Source organism: Carcharodon carcharias, chromosome 3 (assembly GCF_017639515.1).
Source record: "Carcharodon carcharias isolate sCarCar2 chromosome 3, sCarCar2.pri, whole genome shotgun sequence".
NCBI classification, from domain to species: Eukaryota; Metazoa; Chordata; class Chondrichthyes; order Lamniformes; family Lamnidae; genus Carcharodon; species Carcharodon carcharias.
Window position 1 is genome coordinate 113504127 of NC_054469.1, and position 18385 is coordinate 113522511.

The following is an 18385-nucleotide window of genomic DNA, read 5'->3' on the forward strand; positions in this document are numbered from 1 at the left end:
AAAAAGCCCATGAAATTTCAATCATAGGGGGTGATCAATAAGACAGAAGTCACCCCCTTACATGGAAGAGACAGAATCTATGAGGAGCTGCTCCTCCAATCACAGATTCTGTTTCTTCCATACTCACTGCTCCAGGTCCTCCAATGGTAGGTTCTTTCCCTCCTGCCCTTGCTGCTCCTCAAGAGACAGAATCATGATTGAAAGAGCAGCAAGGGTGGAAGGGAGGGAGCCTGCGAATGAACTGAAGCAGTTATTCTGGCTGGTCTTGCTGTTGCGAGGCCATTTTGAAGAGAAGTCAGAAATGACTGTTGCTGTTAGGCTTAGAGAATCTAGGTAAATTAGGGTAGGATTTGTGATAGGGTTTGTGTTTGGGTTTTACAGGTGAAGTTAGATAAACTAAGTAAATTAGCTATTTTAGGCTCAGTGTTCATTTTTTTTCAACCACTGAATCTGTACAGTATCCATCCCTGCCAGTTCAGGGTATACACCATATCCAGGACAGCGATTGTCCTGCTTTTGGTGTGTTCCGTGTTCCTCTGATATCGTCACGAGATCTTCAGCATGCCCTAGGTCTCACCATGTTTTAAAATGGAGAAAGGTATATTTAATCCTTCTTTATAAAAGTCTGGGAAACATGCTGGAATAGTATGGTTTTCCTATCAGGGCTGGAATCTTCTGCCAAAACAATAACAATTGACTTTAACAGCAAGGACTGTTTTACATGAAAGTGTAATTTTATTATTTTGCAGTTTATTCTCCAGTACCAAGCAGCAGCCCATACAGATTAGAATTCATCTGGAACTCCATTGGCAGTGTCTATCCTATTCTAAATTCCACTTACTTCCCAATCTCATGGACCTCTACTGATTCTGCATACTCCAATACTTGGATTTCAATATGCTCATTCTTGATTACAAATCTTTTCAATAGCCTTTCTCCATTCTACTTCCTCAATCTCTTCCAATCCTAAAACCTATTTTGCACCCTCTGGTATTATTAATCAACTGTTCATTCCCCAGAGGCCGGAAATGGGCTTGACACAGCTGTGTCAAATGATTGAGGCAGTATGTGGGAGATTAGGGGTCTAGGGTGGGAGACGGACTCCAGTCACAAACAACACTCCTTGGTCATTGATATGTTGCAAGACAGAGGGAGAGAAATGCAGACAATGTTCTCCAAGTGATACTAGAGTACACAGACGCTCCATTTTAATTGAATTTTTAATCCTAAGAACCTAATCCTGCAAAAACTCAGTCACTTGTTCCTTCCCAGCATAGGATCTGGGGCTGGGGGTGGGTGGAATAAATTTGCTCCCTGTGGTTCAAAGCGAGATAGGTGACCCCAGATTGGACGCTTTATAGAGGGAAATTAATAGCCATGGATGTTTTTAGGGTTTGCACTTGCCCAGGTCTGCAGAATGGCCTTTGCTCTACACTAGCCCCTCTGTGATGTTCCAGGCTTGTCTCAATGGGGCAATATGCAATTCACTTTGCAAGTCCAAGGGGTTTAGGAGAAGCAACAGTGAAGGTATCCACCAAGTTATCATCCTAATCAAGAAATAGGCCTGTCCAGGACAGGACCCTGAAATCAGGATGTTACTCACATCTGACGGATGTTCTCTTTGAAGACGATCAAAAAAATGAGACAGTATGGATCTACGCTGGTGTTGGTCAGTTTTAAGGATGGATGGCACTTTTGATAGGATGCACCCTTGTGAGTTAAAGTGACCCTTTTGTGTGTATCTAATATTGCTTGCCTCCTAGTTTGTAGCAAGGTGTGAAGAATTGGATAAATATTCAAAGCAAAATAAAAAGAAATTGAAGGGCCATGGGGAAAGAGTAAGTGAGAGTGGGGACTAATTTCATAACTCTCTCTCAAAGAGCTGGCACAGGCATGAAAGGCCAAATGGCCCCTTTCTCTGCCATAACGTTCTATAATTTCTATGATTTCGGACAGCAAGCATACCTCTGTCTGTTTCTATGTTTGTGTACAGACTTTCAATACCCATTGTAAAAAGTATGGAATGGGTTAGTGAGTTAAGCACCTCTATAAAATGTTATGTGTCTTTAATATAACTAGAGTGCTTCTGTGCTAAGAGGTTCCAGTCTGTGTTTCGTTAAAGCCAGGATGATCATGCAGGGAGATGCATTATCTTGGAAAAGAACCAGTGAAGTTTGAAGTATAAATGAATTAAACCATTTGATACCCAATGGTTAACTTGGTGAATTAATTTGTGATTATTCCCCTTGTTGCGCAGTAGGTCCTTTGGAAGTCAGTGTCCTGAGGTGTTTGTCAGCACTCACTTTAAACAGGAGTATTGAGGGGAAAGAAACTTGAACTGGCAGAACAAAGGCAAAGAACGATGGAGAGTGTGAATTGCATGCAATTAATTTTTAAAAGGGCTGCAGATATAGGAGTCTCATTCCCAACAAGTTAACCTTGTGCCAAGTAATTAGAATTTTCATTTTCGAACTGGAGTATAGGAGATATATTTATAATAAATTGACAAAAACATCTTATTTACAGATTCAAAGCTAAAAGATTTAATCATATATATTATTATACACACAAACACAGTTTTTGATATTTCTGCTAGCTTATCTAAAGTAGTAAACCCTAAAAAAAATTAACACAAATACAGAGGGTAATAAGAATGGAAAAGGAGCCCCTGAAAACCAAAAAGTTGTCCCTAAAAATTAAAAAGTCACCCTCCAGAAAATCTCAAGAAGAGCCCTTGGAGAATAACATATTTTGGTTCCTGCTGCACTTCATGATGATGATATATCTGCACTGCAGACAGTACAGTGAAGGTTCACTAAGTTGGTCCCTGGGATGAGGGGTCGTCCTCTGATCACAGGCTGAGCAAATTGGATCTATTTTCTCTGGAGTTTAGAAAAATGAGGGGCGATCTCATTGAAAAGTATGAGATTCTGAAGGGACTTGATAGATTAGACACAGTTAGTTTCTGCTGGTCGGGGAATCTAAAATGCGGGGGCACAGTCTCAGGATAAGGGGCCAATCATTTAGGCCTCATATGAAGGAAAATTTCATTCAAAGGGTTGTGAAGCTTTGGAATTCCCTGCCCTAGAGGATTGTGAATGCTCCATCATTGAATACATTTAAGGCTTGGATAGACAGATTTTTGGTCTCTCAGGGAATCTTGGGATATGAGGAACAGGCAGGGAAGTGGAGTTGAAGCCGGAGCTCAGCCATAATCATGTTGAATGGTGGAGCAGGCTCAATAGGCCATGTAGTCTACTCCTGCTCCTATTTCTTGTGCGTTCATGGCTTTCATTTTTATTCAGAGCTGAAAACCAGTCTGAGTGTGCCACAGTCCTGGAGGATTCCTCTGTCGTATGCCTCTGTCTACCCTGCCAGATGGCCACCTACTTATTGTTAATTTTAATTCTGTGTACCTGCAGCTGACCACCTTTTCGAGCATGCACTCTGGGAAATTTCACAGTCTCCAATATGTCATGCAGCAATTTCAGCCACTCCCCAAACTCAGAAATCCCAAACTCAAGTTCAAGCAATTGGAGGCGCTTGTTGTGTACAGCTTTATGTAGGACAATTAAGTGCCCTGTGCTTCTAACATGGCTCAGCAATTGCAGCCAATTGGTCTTGGCTGCCCCATAATGTTTCTTAAAATGATCCCTTTAGATCCTATTAATTACTTTGAATGCTTATATATTTATTTTTGCCCCTTGGTTTAAATTACTTAGTGCAGAGGGGGAAGGAGGTGCTTTCTTCCCATTTCTACCAAATTCCCATTGCCACTCTGTTTAATAATATAAATGCAAATTATTTTGTTCTTTCATTGGATTTGCATGTGGATTACAGAGCTGTCAAGTTGCTAATGTTATTGAGCCACAGCTAAATGTTATTTGGAGATCCCAATATTCTGTTGGTTTCACCCATTTTCAATGCTTCCAAGGAATTGAATGCTCATAACTGAGGAGAGTTTGCCATCCATATTCAAATGAACAGTCTGAAATTAATATAAACTAAATGGTGGCAGAATAATACTTGGTAGCAAACATATTAAGTGCCTGAAGATTTGAATCTTACCTTTAATCATTAACGCAAGGAACGGTGCAGTGGGCACTCTATTGGGGGCTATGAAACGAACAGATTAGGTTATGACTTACCACATGTAGGTTTTTCTGGCTTAGATTTGTAGCACATTTGCCAAACACTCCATTCATAGTTCTCCCTATAAAGGCCTCTCTATTACTGACTCTTCCTCTCTCCAGGTTACTCTTACTCAAGTCACTGGCAGATTTTCCCTGCTATTTTCAAACTAAGGACGGAATCGTTCCAGATTTGCACCAAGTGTGGTAGCGGTCAGGTAAAACGATGTTTTACCCACTGGCCGCAACACAGCTTTTCACGCTATATTGTCTCAAACCTGCTGCATTAATTATGCATTCCTTGGAAACATGCTGTGTGCTCTCATTTGCCCGCCACACCATCACCTTACCGTTTCAGCACACCGAGCACTAAAATTGAAGACCAGCTGTGCTCACATATCTCAGTGCTTCCAGTCCACGACTGCTGCAAAGACAACATGGCCCTGAAAGGCAAAAAAGACTGCAGCCCCCAAGTTCAATGATGTGTCCTTTGAGCGCCTTTTGGATGCAGTGGAGGCTCGCCGTGATGTCCTCTACACCCTCCTCTGGCCGCAGAGTGGGCAGCAACCTCACTAATCCGGCTTAGGAAGCAGTGGCAGTGGTGGTCAATGCCAATGCCCTGCAAAAGAGGACAGCCACCCTGTACCACTAAAGGATGAATGGCCTCATCTGTCCCGCCAAGGTAATTCACTCTTCTCATCGCTCTCAATTCACACACTCACTAACCCATCACACATCCAGAGGGATCTCACACCTCAAGGGACAATATCACTAACTCTCACACACACCTTCACATCTCTAACAGGCTCATATCCTCTGGAGCTTGTGTCCTCATCCTATCCATGGACCTGCTCACCACACAAACATTCCACGCAGTGCCATGTGTCCTGCCCACACTCTCTCCATCTGTTTTCATGCGGGAGACACCTCCTTACATTAGCAGGAAGAGGTCCCAGGTCGGGAGTGGAATGGCCCACATTAGGCCCCACACTCACTTTGAGGAGCGTGCCATCGTGCTGACTGGTGAGGACATGGACCGTGCCTGCGGTGACTGTGAGGTTGGCCCTCATAAGGATCCTGCACCACATCATCCCTCCCTCAACGCAAATGTGAGTGTTCTCTCTCCTGTTTTTGACTCTGCTGCTGTGCACTACTTATCTTTACTTTGGTTCACAGTGACCTCTGCCAAGCAACCAGCACCCTCAGCCAGCCAGTCCCTCAGCTTCATCCAGGTCCTCATCTGCAGCCAAGAAGACTCGTCCTCCATTGAAGAGCTGGAAATAAGTAGCCTGGAAGGTCTGTCACAGCACTTACCAACATCCTGCACCAGCGCAGAGACACACACACCTTGGTGGACCTGGATCTAGAGCAGGTTCGGGTTCACAATCTGGTGGTCACCACACGGGCACATGTCCGCAGCAACAGGAGGCAGGTTCAGCCGAGCTCCTCGGCACTCAGAGGACTGCTGAGGAAGAGGCATCTGTGAGGTCCGAGTCAGATGACAAACCTCTGGATTAGGCCTTCCAACTCATCCTGGAGAGTCAGCAGAAGGAGTGGGAACATCATGCAGAGCTATTGGAAGCCCTCAGCAGATTGGCATGTGAGTCAGAGGAGTGCGTCCATCTGCTCTCTGATGAAGTGGTGCCCACATGTACGCATATGGAGGTTCCATGGGGATGGTGGATGCCATCGAGACCCTGGTCCAGCAGGACACGGAGATGCATGCAGACCTGCACTCCCATTGTGGGAACCATGGATGAGTTCCTGCAGCAGCAATGTGAGAGGGAAATGGGGCACCTCAACATCCCTCCAGGTACTCCTTCCCCTCAATGAGTCAGGCCAGGGTCCTGGGCACCCAAAGGGAGAAGGAGCAGCAGCTGGACACCCCTGGATCACCCACTCAGGAATCTCAGAAGCTTTCTTCTCCTTCTGAGTCCCCTTTGCCTGTTAGCCCTTCAACCTCGTCCTTTGTCACTACAGAGGGAGCAGCTGGCCAACGAGTGATTCTGGAGGGAGAAGTGTGTTTGTGTGTGACAGGGCCTTTCAGAGTCTCATGCAAGCACTCTCCCACGCACACAGATCTTTCACATATCATACTCACCTCAAAGTCCTGAGCATTTTGAATACTGCTTGCTGGGGTCATTTTCAGTTATGCATCTGAGCTGACCTGTATCTCTGCTCATCCAGTGATCACACACCCATGCAGCACCTGACCTCGCCCACCACGACTGTCGTTTCACTTTCGATTTGGACAGAATGGCCTGGATTCGGCTTTTCATGCACTTCCCCTTGTTTTCCCCTGTTAGGGAGGGAGTTCCAGGATTTGGACACAGTGATATTGAAGGAACGGCGATATATTTCCAAGTCAGGATGGTGTCTGTCTTGAAGGGAGCTTGCAGGTGGTGTTCCCATGCATCTGCTGCCCTTGTATTTTTAGGTGGCAGAGTTTGTGGATTTGTAAGGTACTGTCTAAGGAGCTTTGGTGAGCTCCTGCAGTGCATCTTGTTGATGATACATACCGCTGCCATTGTGCGTCGGTGGTGGAGGGGGTGAATGTTTGTGGAAGGGGACCAATCAAGCAGGCTGCTTTGTCCTGGGTGTTGTCAAGCTTCTTGAGTGTTGTTGGAGCAGCACTCATCCAGGCAAGTGGAGAAGGTATGCCATCACACTCCCGACTCGTGCCTTGTAGATGGTGGACAGGCTTTGTGGAGTCAGGTGGTAACGTACTCACCACAGGATTCCTAGCCTCTGACCTGCTCTTGCAGCCACAATATTTATATGGCCAGTCCAGTTCAGTTTCTGGTCAATGATAATCCCCCAGGATGTGGATAGTGGGTTGGGGGAATGGGGATTCAGCGATGGTAATGCCACTGAATGTCAAGGGATGATAGTTGGGTTCTGTCTTGTTGGAGATGGCCATTGCCTGACGCTTGTGTGGTGTGAATGTTATTTGCCATTTGTCATCCCCAGCCTGGATATTTTCCTGGTCTTATTGCATTTGGACATGGGCTGCTTCAGTTTTTGAGGAGTCACAAATGGTGCTGTAAATTATGCAATCGTCAGTGAACACCCCAACCTCTGACCTTATGATGGAAGGAAGGTCATTGATGAAGCAGCTGAAGATGGTTGGGCCTCAGACACTACCCTGAAGAACTCCTGCAGTGATGTCCTGGAGCTGAGATGACTGACCTCCAACAACCACAATCATCTTCCTTTGTGCTAGGTATGACTCTAACCAAAGAGTTTTCCCCATTCTCATTGATTCCAGTTTTGTTAGGGCTCTTAGTTGCCATACTTGGTCAAATGCTGCCTTGATGTCAAGGGCAGTCACTCTTATCTCACCTCAGGAGATCAGCTCTTTTGCCCATGTTTGAACCAAGGCTGCAATGAGGTCAGGAACTGAGTGGCCCTGGCGGAACCCAAACTGATTACCAGTGAGCAGGTTATTCCTAAGCAAGTGCCACTAGATAGCACTGTTGATGACTGCTTCCATCGCTTTACCGATGATCAAGAGTAGACAGATGGGACGGTAATTAGCTGGCTTGGATTTATTCCGAGTTTTATATACAGGACATACCTAGGCATTTTTCCACATTGCTGGATAGATGCCAATGTTGTAGCTGTACTGAACAGCTTGGCTAGGGCCACAACAAGTTCTGGAGCACAACTCTTCAGTACTATTGCTGGACTATTTTCAGGGCCCATAGCCTTTGCAGTATCCAGTGCCTTCAGCGGTTTCTTGATGTCACGTGGAGTTAATCTAATTGGCTGAAGACTGTGATGCTGGGGACCTCCAGAAGAGGCAGAGATGGATCATCCACTTGGAACTTCTGGCTGATGATGGTTGCAAATGCTTTAACCTAGTCTTTTGCACTATGTGTTAGACTCCCCCATCATTGAGGATGGGGATATTTGTGGAGCTTCCTTCTCCAGTTAGTTGTTAATTGTCCACCACCATTCACAACTGGATGTGACAGCACTGCAGAGCTAAGATCTGATCTGTTGGTTGTGGGATTGCTTAGCTCTGTCTATTGCATGCTGCTTAAGTGGTTTGGCATGCAAGTAGTTCTGTGTTGAAGCTTCACCAGGTTGACACCTCATTTTTAGGTATGCCTAGTGCTGCTCCTGTCATACTCTCCTACACTCTTCATTGTACCAGGTTTGATCCCATGGCTTGGTGGTAATGGTACAGTCGGGGATATGCCGGACCATGAGGTTATAGATAGCAATCGAGTACAATTCTGCTGCTGCTGATGGCCCACAGCACCTCATGGATGCCCAGTCAAGTTCAAAACATCTTCTCCTTACAGCATCTATACATTGTTTTTAAGATGAAAGCCTGGTTTTAAAAAAAATTGTTTAAATAAAAAACACAATTATTCTTTCTCATCGAGATTTTTAACTTTGATGTCTTGTGGTGCTGTGTTAAGCATCCTTGCCTCTAAACCAGAAACTTCAGGTTCAGGTCTCACTCCAGAACTTGATAGCCAAGGAAAGTGCCTTCACAATCTGACCAGACAGGTTCAGTATCAATTTGTAAGTCCTTCCAGCATATGACAATGGCAGGCAGTAAGCATGGGAGAGATTCCTGATCAGCCGGGAAAGAGATTGGAGCCTCTACCATCACTATCCATAGCTCCATGCTACAAAGTGCATGTAAAAATGTATGTACAAATGTAGAATTGCCAGAGCAATTCTAAATCCTTGGGGGCCAGCTGGCTGGACAGCTGGAGTAGATCAGATTGGCACCGTCCAGCTGTGTTACATTTGGGACCTGCCTCCTTGCCCTACCTGTGGTGGAGATCATGGTACTGTGGGTTGGATCTGCCTTGTAAGCCAAAATATTAAGGTCATTTTTTGAGTACATCTTACTTCCCTCCCAAACAAATTAGTGAACATAGAAACAAGAGTAAACCAGTTAGCCCCACAATCCTATCCCACCATACAATGTGACCTGCGACCTACCAACAAATATTGGCCTTGCCGGCACTGCTCACATTCCATGAACAAATGTACATTTAAAAAAGCCTTAATACCTTTACCTAATAAAAATCTAGTAATCTCAAAAGAAAACTGCCATTTTCTGAAGAGAGTTTCAAATTTCTACAACCCTTTGTATGAGGAAGTGTTTCCTGATTTCACTCTGAAAGGTCTGGCTGTAATTTTTACACTATGCCCCCCCGCCCCAATCCTAGATAACCAGGCTAGTGGAAATAGTTTCTCCAATCTACCTTATCTCTTCCCCTTAGTATCTTGAAAGCTTTGATCAAACCATCTCTTAGCCTTCTACATTCCAGGAATACAATCCTAGATTATGTACTCTCTCCTTGCAATTAAGCCCTTGGAGTCCAGTTAGCATTCTGAAAATCTACGCTGCATTGCCAAGACCAAGGTGTGGTACCCAGAACTGCTCACAATATTCCACAGCTCTCTATCCACAGCTTTGTATAGCTGAAGCATGACTTTCAACCCCTTGTATTCTATTCCTCTGGATATAAAGATAAAGATTCCATTCGCTTTTTAAATTATTTTCTTTACCTGTTCATGGCATTTTAACGATCTATGCACCTTGACTCCCAAATCTCTTTGAACCTCCACTGTTTGTAACTTTTCACCATTTAGAAAGTTGAGGTCCAAAGAGGATGAACTCACATTTGCTTATATTGAAGTTTATTTGCCAGTTTTGCCTATTCACTTAATATATCAAAACGTTTCCATCTACATTGCTTACAATATTTTGGTGCCTTTTTTGGTTTTGGTTTTGTTTTTTTTTTGGTTACAATCTTGTTGTCATCTGCAAATAGTAAGATTCGCACCACACATGTGTCAGGCAATGACCATCTCCAACAAGAGAAGAATCTAACAGTCACCCCTTAACATTCAATGGCATTACCATCACCGAATTCCCCCACTACCAATATCCTGCGGGTTACCATTGACCAGAAACTGAACTGGGCCAGCCATATATATACTGTGGCTACAAGACCAAATCAGAGACTGGGAATTCTACAGAGAGTAACGCATCTCCTGACTCCCCAAAGTCTGTCCAACATCTACATGGCACAAGTTAGGAGTATGATGGAACACTCACCACTTGCTTGGATGAGTGCAGCTCCAACAACACTCAAGAAGCTTGACACCATCCAGGACAAAGCAGCCCGCTTGAGTGACGCCCTATCCACCCAACTTCAACATTCAATCTCTCCATCACTGATACACAGTGGCAGCAGTGTGTACCATCTACAAGATGCACTGCAACAACTCACCAAGTCTCCTTCAACAGCACCTTCCAAACCTGCCACCTTTACTGCCTAGAAGGACAGGTGCAGCAGATACATGAGAACACCACCGTCTGCAAGTTCCTCTTTAAGCCACTTATCATCCTGACTTGGAAATATATCGCAGTTCCGTCACTGTCACTGAATCAACATCCTGGAACTCCCTCCCTAACTGCACCACATGGACTACAGCAGTTCAAGAAAGCAGCTCACCACCACTTCTCAAGGGCAATTAGGGATGGGCAAAAAATGCTGGCCTAGCCAGTGATGCCCACATCCCATGAATGAATAAAAAAAATGTGGCTATGTGGCTTTCTAATATCATCTAAATTGCTAATGAATACAGTGAATAGCTGATGCCTCAACAGATTCTTGTGTGATACCACATGTCACATCCGGCCAATTATCTGTCCATTACCACCACTCTCTTTCTCTTTCCAATTAGCCAATTTGCTAACCCAATCAATAATTTACTTTTAATTCCATGACCTCAACTTTAGCTAACAGTCTCTTATGAGGGACTTTATCAAATGCCTTCTGGAGGTCCATATTAATAATATCATAGACATTCAGTACACTACTTTATCACCTCTTCAAAAAAATTCAATCAGATTCATCAAGCATGACTTAAACCTTTACAAGTCCATGCTGGCTCTCTCTGCTCAGCTGAAAATTTTCAAGGATATCAGTCAGCCTTAACCTTAATTACAGACTCTAGCAATTTCTGACAACAGCTGTTGGTAAACTGGTCTATAATTCACTGGTTTCCTTCCGTCACTCTTCTACTGTATTTAAGAAAGGTGACATGTGACTTGTGGAATTTTCCGATCTAAAGGATCAGTTCCTGATTCGAGAGAACTTTGGAAGATTATAGTTAGGGTGTTTACAATGTTCTCACCTTTTAAAACCCTGGGATGGAAACCATTTGGTCATGGGAGTTTTTTGCATGTTAGTGCCATTAATTTGTTCATTACTGTTATCCTGCTTACATTAATTTTGTTGAGTCCCTTCCCTGGTTCAATAATAGTTTCCTTGGAATATCTGGCAGGCCCGACCTCCTCCTCTACTGTGAATACTGATGCAAAGTAATTATTCAGCATGTTTGCCATTTCCTTATTTTCATTGACATCACTATTATCTGTTTTCAAGGGACCCACATTGCTTCTGCCCACCTTCTTATTCCTAATGTAATTGCAAAAGATTTTTGTGTCACTTTTGATATCCTTTACAACTTTCTTTTCATTCTCTCCTTTTGTGCTTTATCACCGTGTGCTGTATGTCCAAACTTAATTCTGAAGCCAAGAACCTTTCAACAAATCTTTGCTGATGTGAGATAATCCAAAGTGCTTTGTAGTGCGCAGAGATCAACTGAACTTTACAGTCTCAGGCTCTCCAGTTTGCTTCCTGATCCTGAAGCCAGTGAGCCCTTGCAAAAAGAGGCTTTGCCTAACAAAACAGAAGTTCATGTTTTTTTTTTAAAAGTGGTCTGCAATATATCGCGAGGCAGGCAAAGCAGTCACACTAAAGTACTCCAAAATTTGAGAAACACCAGCAGGGGAAATTCCAACTGAATATCAATGTCCCACTAGTCTATTTTATTTCAAAAGCACCTTTTTTGCATAATGCAAGGAAAATGCTTCTATTACAAATTCATCATTTCAGGAGTGCAATTTGATTGTTCTTCTCTTTAAGGAAAAGTGGTAACACCACTGAAATGATTCAAAACCTTGCACAAATCATTCCAAAATAGATGAGTTCTACTTCTGGTAAGTTAACAAAAATATTGCATACAGATAACATACACGTGGCATGGAAAAAATATCCTTTCATTAATATTGGGATGTGTTCAGCATTAAGGTATGCACATATGCTCTAGAAAGATCTTTTTGACAACAGTTTATGATTACATACAGCATTAAAAAGATGTACGCTTATATTTAGAAGTATTCTACACATCTAGAGTAGAGGAGACATCTGTTTTCAATGGCTGAAATAATGAGAGAATTGAATTGCTAAGGAAAGGGTAATGTTAAACCCTTAGAATATATCATGTCAATGACTAATGCTCACTGATCAGATTATCCTATTTTTAAGAATAAATTTATAACCATAAACTGGGGTAAAATGGCTACAGCGATCTCAGTATTTGTTGTTGACTGAAAACTATTTATAAAAATATAAACATCTGGTCCTCATGTTACTTGCTTTATTAGTTTCTTGATTTAACTTATCTTAACAATTCAAGAACTGTACTTTTTCACAGTGCTTTCAGAAATTGTGGAATATGCCTAATATTTCAACAAAATACTAGTTTGTATATTTTCCTGTAGTCCTTGATACAAGCTAAGGCTATCTTCTGAAACATAAAGGGCCACAGTCAATTACAGGACAACACTAGACCACAAACACATGACTTCCTGAGTGGTCTGAACCCACCACCTCCACTGTTTCCTCTTAGATCAGCAACGGTCAGGAGATGGACCAAAACGTCATGATGCTCTTCATGTGATGTGAAAAATCAGAAATCAGAAAGGTCAAGTTCAAGTCAAGCAGTCCTATTAATGCCTTTTTCCATTCCCCACTCAGTAATACTAAACAGTCTGGGAAATAAAAACAAAAACAGAATTACCTGGAAAAACTCAGCAGGTCTGGCAGCATCTTCTCCGCCGATGCTGCCAGACCTGCTGAGTTTTTCCAGGTAATTCTGTTTTTGTTTTGGTTTTGGATTTCCAGCATTGGCAGTTTTTTTGTTTTTAGTCTGGGAAATACACGGGTCTTTCCTGTAGAGTGTGGCAGTTTTCTATGAAAATAGATGGCCTGAATTTTACGGTCCCCTCGCAGTAGGTTCTTAGGTGGGTGGGATTGCCTCTGGGTTCCCTCCTGACTCGACCAAGCAACGATTTACTGCTGGGGCGGGCAAGGCCTCAGATGGGAAACCTGCCCTTGCCCCACTTGAGGCCCTTAACTGGCCAATTATTTTCTACTTTAGGGCTGTTTCCCACCTAACTTCAATTTTTAGGTTGACGGGAGGATTGACCTTGCGTGGGGGGAGCCCGAAAATCAATGGACTTAGATTTCGGGCGGGAAGTGGGGGGCGGGGGGGGGCGCCTCCATCAGAAGTCCCCTTCTGAAGTCAGGTGCCTCCCCCTCAGGGTCCGGTGGCCTCCAGCCGCCCCCACCCCTCTCCCCCAAACCCCTAGGGGCTTCCCTGCCCTGAGACCCTTTAAACTCATCTGGGCCTCCGTTGTCAGGACTTAGTCTCTGACATCCTCATGCACTTCCTCTTCTGTCCACTGCAGCTCCTGTCACTCAGGCTCAGCACTGGATCTGTGCTAAAAGCAACAAGCAGCAAAGCAGGAGAATGAATTCATCCCAACAATTTTAAAAAGTTTATGCAAAATTTGCATTTCATGACTAGAGTATTTATATGTAGCTACAATTTGCAGAATATCGATCAATACATACTGCATAAAACCCATTGTGACTCAGAAACAGAAGTTAGAGTTTTGGTGAGCAACTGAGTGGTAGTTTTTTTCTTGAGATGGTGGAATATCTCCCTTAACTGCTGTTTTCGTCTTAAAATTCCATTTTGTCCTTCTTGACAGTCATTATTTTGGTGTAAGGTCTACTGCAGCATTTAAAGGAAGTACATAGACTCAGTATTGATTTGTTTTACAGCTGTCTAGTAGTCTCAAACCTCAGCGGAAATTCCAAGTCTGCAGACTCAGTGGCAATACCATGAAGCTTATGCTACAGAAGGTAAAAATTTCACTCACTCGCTCACAAAGTTTAATCAAAAATTCAACAACAATAATTGGGCTCAAATTAATAATTCTATCTTTTTCATGCAAAAATATGAAATATTTTGTTATTTTGCCAACAAGTTCAATGGCAAGGGACCAATGAATTCTGAATGCTCTGCCAAGCTACCCATCAGTTTCATCTCATTTTCTATTTTGCAACATGTTCTGTAGCAACCAAGATCAACCTTTTCGTTAATACAATTTCAATACTTTATGGGTGATCTTTGCAATTCAACCAAAAGATTTATTTTCCTTCTTTTGAAACTACCATAAAATATTTAAAAGAAAAAATGCTTTCAACATCTATATAATGAAGGCGACAGGGGTCTCAGCTGGCTGGACACCTGGCATGACTCCTGCATTCCTGCATCACCTTCCCCCTGGGAGAGTAACTCTTTTGAGTACAAACCTGTTTCCATCTGTTTCAGATGAAGTTACATTGTTTCATAGTTTGCCATTGTGAGATTTGAACTCTTGATCTTGGGGTTACAAACCCAGTACCATAACCACTTGGCTATTTAGGCCAAGCCCCTGGCTGAGTAAGTCTCACCCAGAGAGCTGCCAGCCAATCAGAGGACGGCAGCTCTATTGAACGGCAGCGCCACTAAGCGGCGGTGGCTGCTATTACCATGACACCCACCCAAAGACGTGAAACATCGCTGGATTGCAGGCCACAGATGAGAGCACGAGGAGAGCGGAGGGGAGGAGGGACCTGAAAGGGCGGGGCGGAAGACTGGGATGAGGGCAAGAGCAGATGTTGGGGGGGCGAAGGGGCCATGAGCTGGCAGCAAGGGCAAGGCAAGGATCTCAGCGGGGATCACCCCACTTCCTGCTATCAGGGCCTTGCCCCCTCTGCAGAAGCCCGCAAGCAACTGTGAATGGGTTTGTTCGTCATGCTCCCTGCATGGCGAGCATCCCATCTGCCGCTTGCTTAATACCATTGATTGCCTCAGTTGACAACAGGGCGGGAAGTCTGTCGGGTCTTGCTGCCAAGGACTTAATTGGGATGGAGGCAGGAAGGTGGCAGGATCCACAATTGCATGATTAAATGCCCCCTCACCACAAAAGCCGCCCTGGGGAAGAGCATTAAACACTCATATGATATCCATCACCAAAAACCTCTTGAACAATCAAATTTACTGACAGGGCTGCAATTTCTTCAAATGTAACACCAGAAAATGGTTAACATTCAAGTAAAAATTTAGGAGTTGAGATGGTGCTTTTTGCTATTCCCTAATGATGTTACAGATGATCACAGGAAATAGTGCCAAGAGTGATTTTTACTCTATTGTATCCTGACAGAAAAACAACTAACATCATCAAAAGCAATTATTATGTTTATAGGGAAGTTCAACTAATTGTCCAGAAAAAGTAACATGCTGAAAGGAACCAGAGAACCAGAAGGATACTGCTGGCTACAATGACGATACCTTCAACAAAAAAAATTACCCAAATTCAATCTTCATGCAGCGTATAAAAATCTAAACATAGGGCTCAAAACACATTTTTATAAATGCTACCTATTTTTCTCATCACTCACCAACTTTGAACAGTTTGAACAGATGGAGTTCCCAGCAAATTATCCTGAAGCAGATTGATTTCCTTCATGATATTGGAAAGCCACACTGGAAGTTCTTGTTGTAGAAATGCAAAGGACGTCTTCTCACAAGCATTTCTAGAACCTAAGAGAAACAGTACCATTCAAATCTTCAGCAAAAGTGTTTTGGATCAGGAAGACTGTACAAATTGCCATGTAATCAACGTGGCCAGGGAAAAGAGGGGAAAAAAATCCTAGATTAAAATACTCTCAATTTTATTGATAAGCTCAAATGCAGTAACAAGGCAGTGTGCCAAACATTCTTACACTATGTGCCATTGGAGCTTGATACCTTTGCTTTATCAGGCACACAGTGATACATATTGTAGAGGCATGTATTCCAGTACATATCTAAACATTGATACAACTAAAATCTGACTTGTATGGAACATCCATTTACATTAACTTATTCAACAAATGAAGTAGCTTGAGCATTTTCCAGCTCACACTACTAAGCACAATTAAAGATGTGAACTGGCAAACACCCATGTATGTGTACTAAAATCCCTTTGTTAAAACTTTACAAGACTATTAGATTACTAAAGAAAAATTCTTCTTGCTTCCTGCTTCTATTCAAATATAACCTCCTGGGTTTTTATGATTTTTAAATACTGACATTTTTATGTAAAGAACTGCTTCATTTCTCCAAGGTACCTTTAAAATATTGTCTTAATTGAATTTTTATTTTTAATCCCCAAACTAGAAAATGGTCATGCTTATTTGAAGCAGATAGGATCATGATTTCAGATGTTTTAGAAACTGAGACATATAAAGATTTTCAAACTTTCCTTCTTGAAAATGCTTATGCTGCTTAACATTGTGGCATTGCATATAACAATATGGATATGCACTGCTTATAATAATAGCTTGGGACTGACTTTTGCTTAGCACAAGTTCAGCTAAATATGGCTCCTGTTACAGCCAAGAATGCAAAGAACCCAAAGTTGTATGTCACTTTGAAAAGGAACTGTAGAATGTACCTACGTCAGTATACAAACATGAACAATGTAATCTTACATTACTGTTACAATAAATTGCTTACTTTGTACACAGTGTCTTTGAAAACTTTCAATGATTTTCAAATATCCCAAAATAGGTTCTAGGTTATGGCTGTGTTATGAGTATGATGATAGCTACCCTTCTCATTGTGTTAATTTTATACTGTGGCTATTTTTGCCACAAAATAATTCATAGGATTGTGATTAAAGTTTATTCAAGTGTTTACGACCAGTAGCAATGGCAAAAGCCAAACATTGAACAAAACCGCTGAAACACTCAAAATTCAATAACCAAAAGCAATTAATGAAGTCTGTAGCAAAAATTGATGTAATTGTTTCTGGATTAGTTCTTGCTGCTGAACAGAATTTCCTTTTTAAAGTGGTAGGGCTAACATTTTTTCCAGGCAGGGGGAAGCAATCTTATATCACAGGGAAACCCAGAAAGTGGAGGGATTCACATAAGGATCCAGTGGGGAGAAGGGAGGTTAAAGGGCACAGGGACCACCCCATCTCACCCCAGCACAGGGTCCTCCTCTCCAGGAAGAGGGGCAGATGCAGGATACAGGAACACCTCTGAAAGGATTGCTGCAAAATAGATGAAACCCTGGAGATAGGTGAAGCTACAAGACACAGGGGTACCTAAACGTGAATATAAGCAGGTCCAGATGCTGGGCCTTGCTAGGATTCCCTCCCAAGAGACGGGTGGTTGCAAGTAAATGAGATATTCTACGGGAGATGGACAGGGTGTAGGAAGCTTCACACCTGAGAACGGTGGGTATAGTGCACAGGTCATCCTCGGGGTGAGTGGCAAGTGGGGAGAAAGGGAAACCCAAACTGAGGGGCAATTCGGGACAAGAGAACTCCCTCAAAGAGACAGATAGGATATCTTCCCCTCAAGGAAATGAGGGGGGTGAAATCAGTAGGAAGCAGTGCCACAGTGACAGTGCATGGGCACCCCGGGTGAGGGGCGGGTACACGGCACGGGGATCCCAGGAGAAAGAGGGGTACAGGTTATGGAACTGCCCGGCTTCGCACAGCGAGCTCCAGTTTCTTTCTTACCGAAGTGCAGGAACTGCTTCATGGAGAGCGGCAATGGCAAAAGCTTGGAGAAATGCTCAAGCTGTCTGGGAGCCGTAGCCAGAGTCTGGGCCGGGGTTGGGTCTGAACCCCAGCCCTTCAGCAACCAATGCACTATCCTCATCCGCGAGCCCGAGCTGCTCACTGTGAGTGACACTGATTACATCCAAAAGGGACTGGGGATTCCTGAGATCTCATTGGACAACACCTGACAGGTAAGTGGAATTCTGGTACAAAAAAAAGCTGGAAAAACTCAGCAGGTCTGGCAGCATCTGCGGAGAGGAACACAGTTAACGTTTCGAGTCCGTATGACTCTTCATCAGAGCTAAGGAAATATAGAAAAGAGGTGAAATATAAGCTGTTTGAGGCGGGTGGGACAGGTAGAGCTGGATAAAGAGCCAGTGATAGGTGAAGGCAAAGAAGAGACTGCCAAAGATGTCGTAGACAAAAGGACAAAGGGGTGTTGACGGTGGTTATATTATCTAAGGAATGTGCTAATGAT

General features: G+C 43.2%; 1 protein-coding gene across 1 annotated transcript in view; it reads right to left on the bottom strand.

Annotated features, from left to right (window-relative positions):
• Window positions 1–18007, bottom strand: part of pdk4 (pyruvate dehydrogenase kinase, isozyme 4) — an 80578-nt gene extending 62571 nt beyond the window's left edge. Inside the window, 2 exon segments of the mRNA XM_041183979.1 lie at window positions 15752–15893; window positions 17866–18007. Coding sequence (XP_041039913.1) covers window positions 15752–15893; window positions 17866–18007 — 284 coding nt within the window.
• Window positions 18008–18385: the final 378 nt, after the last annotated feature.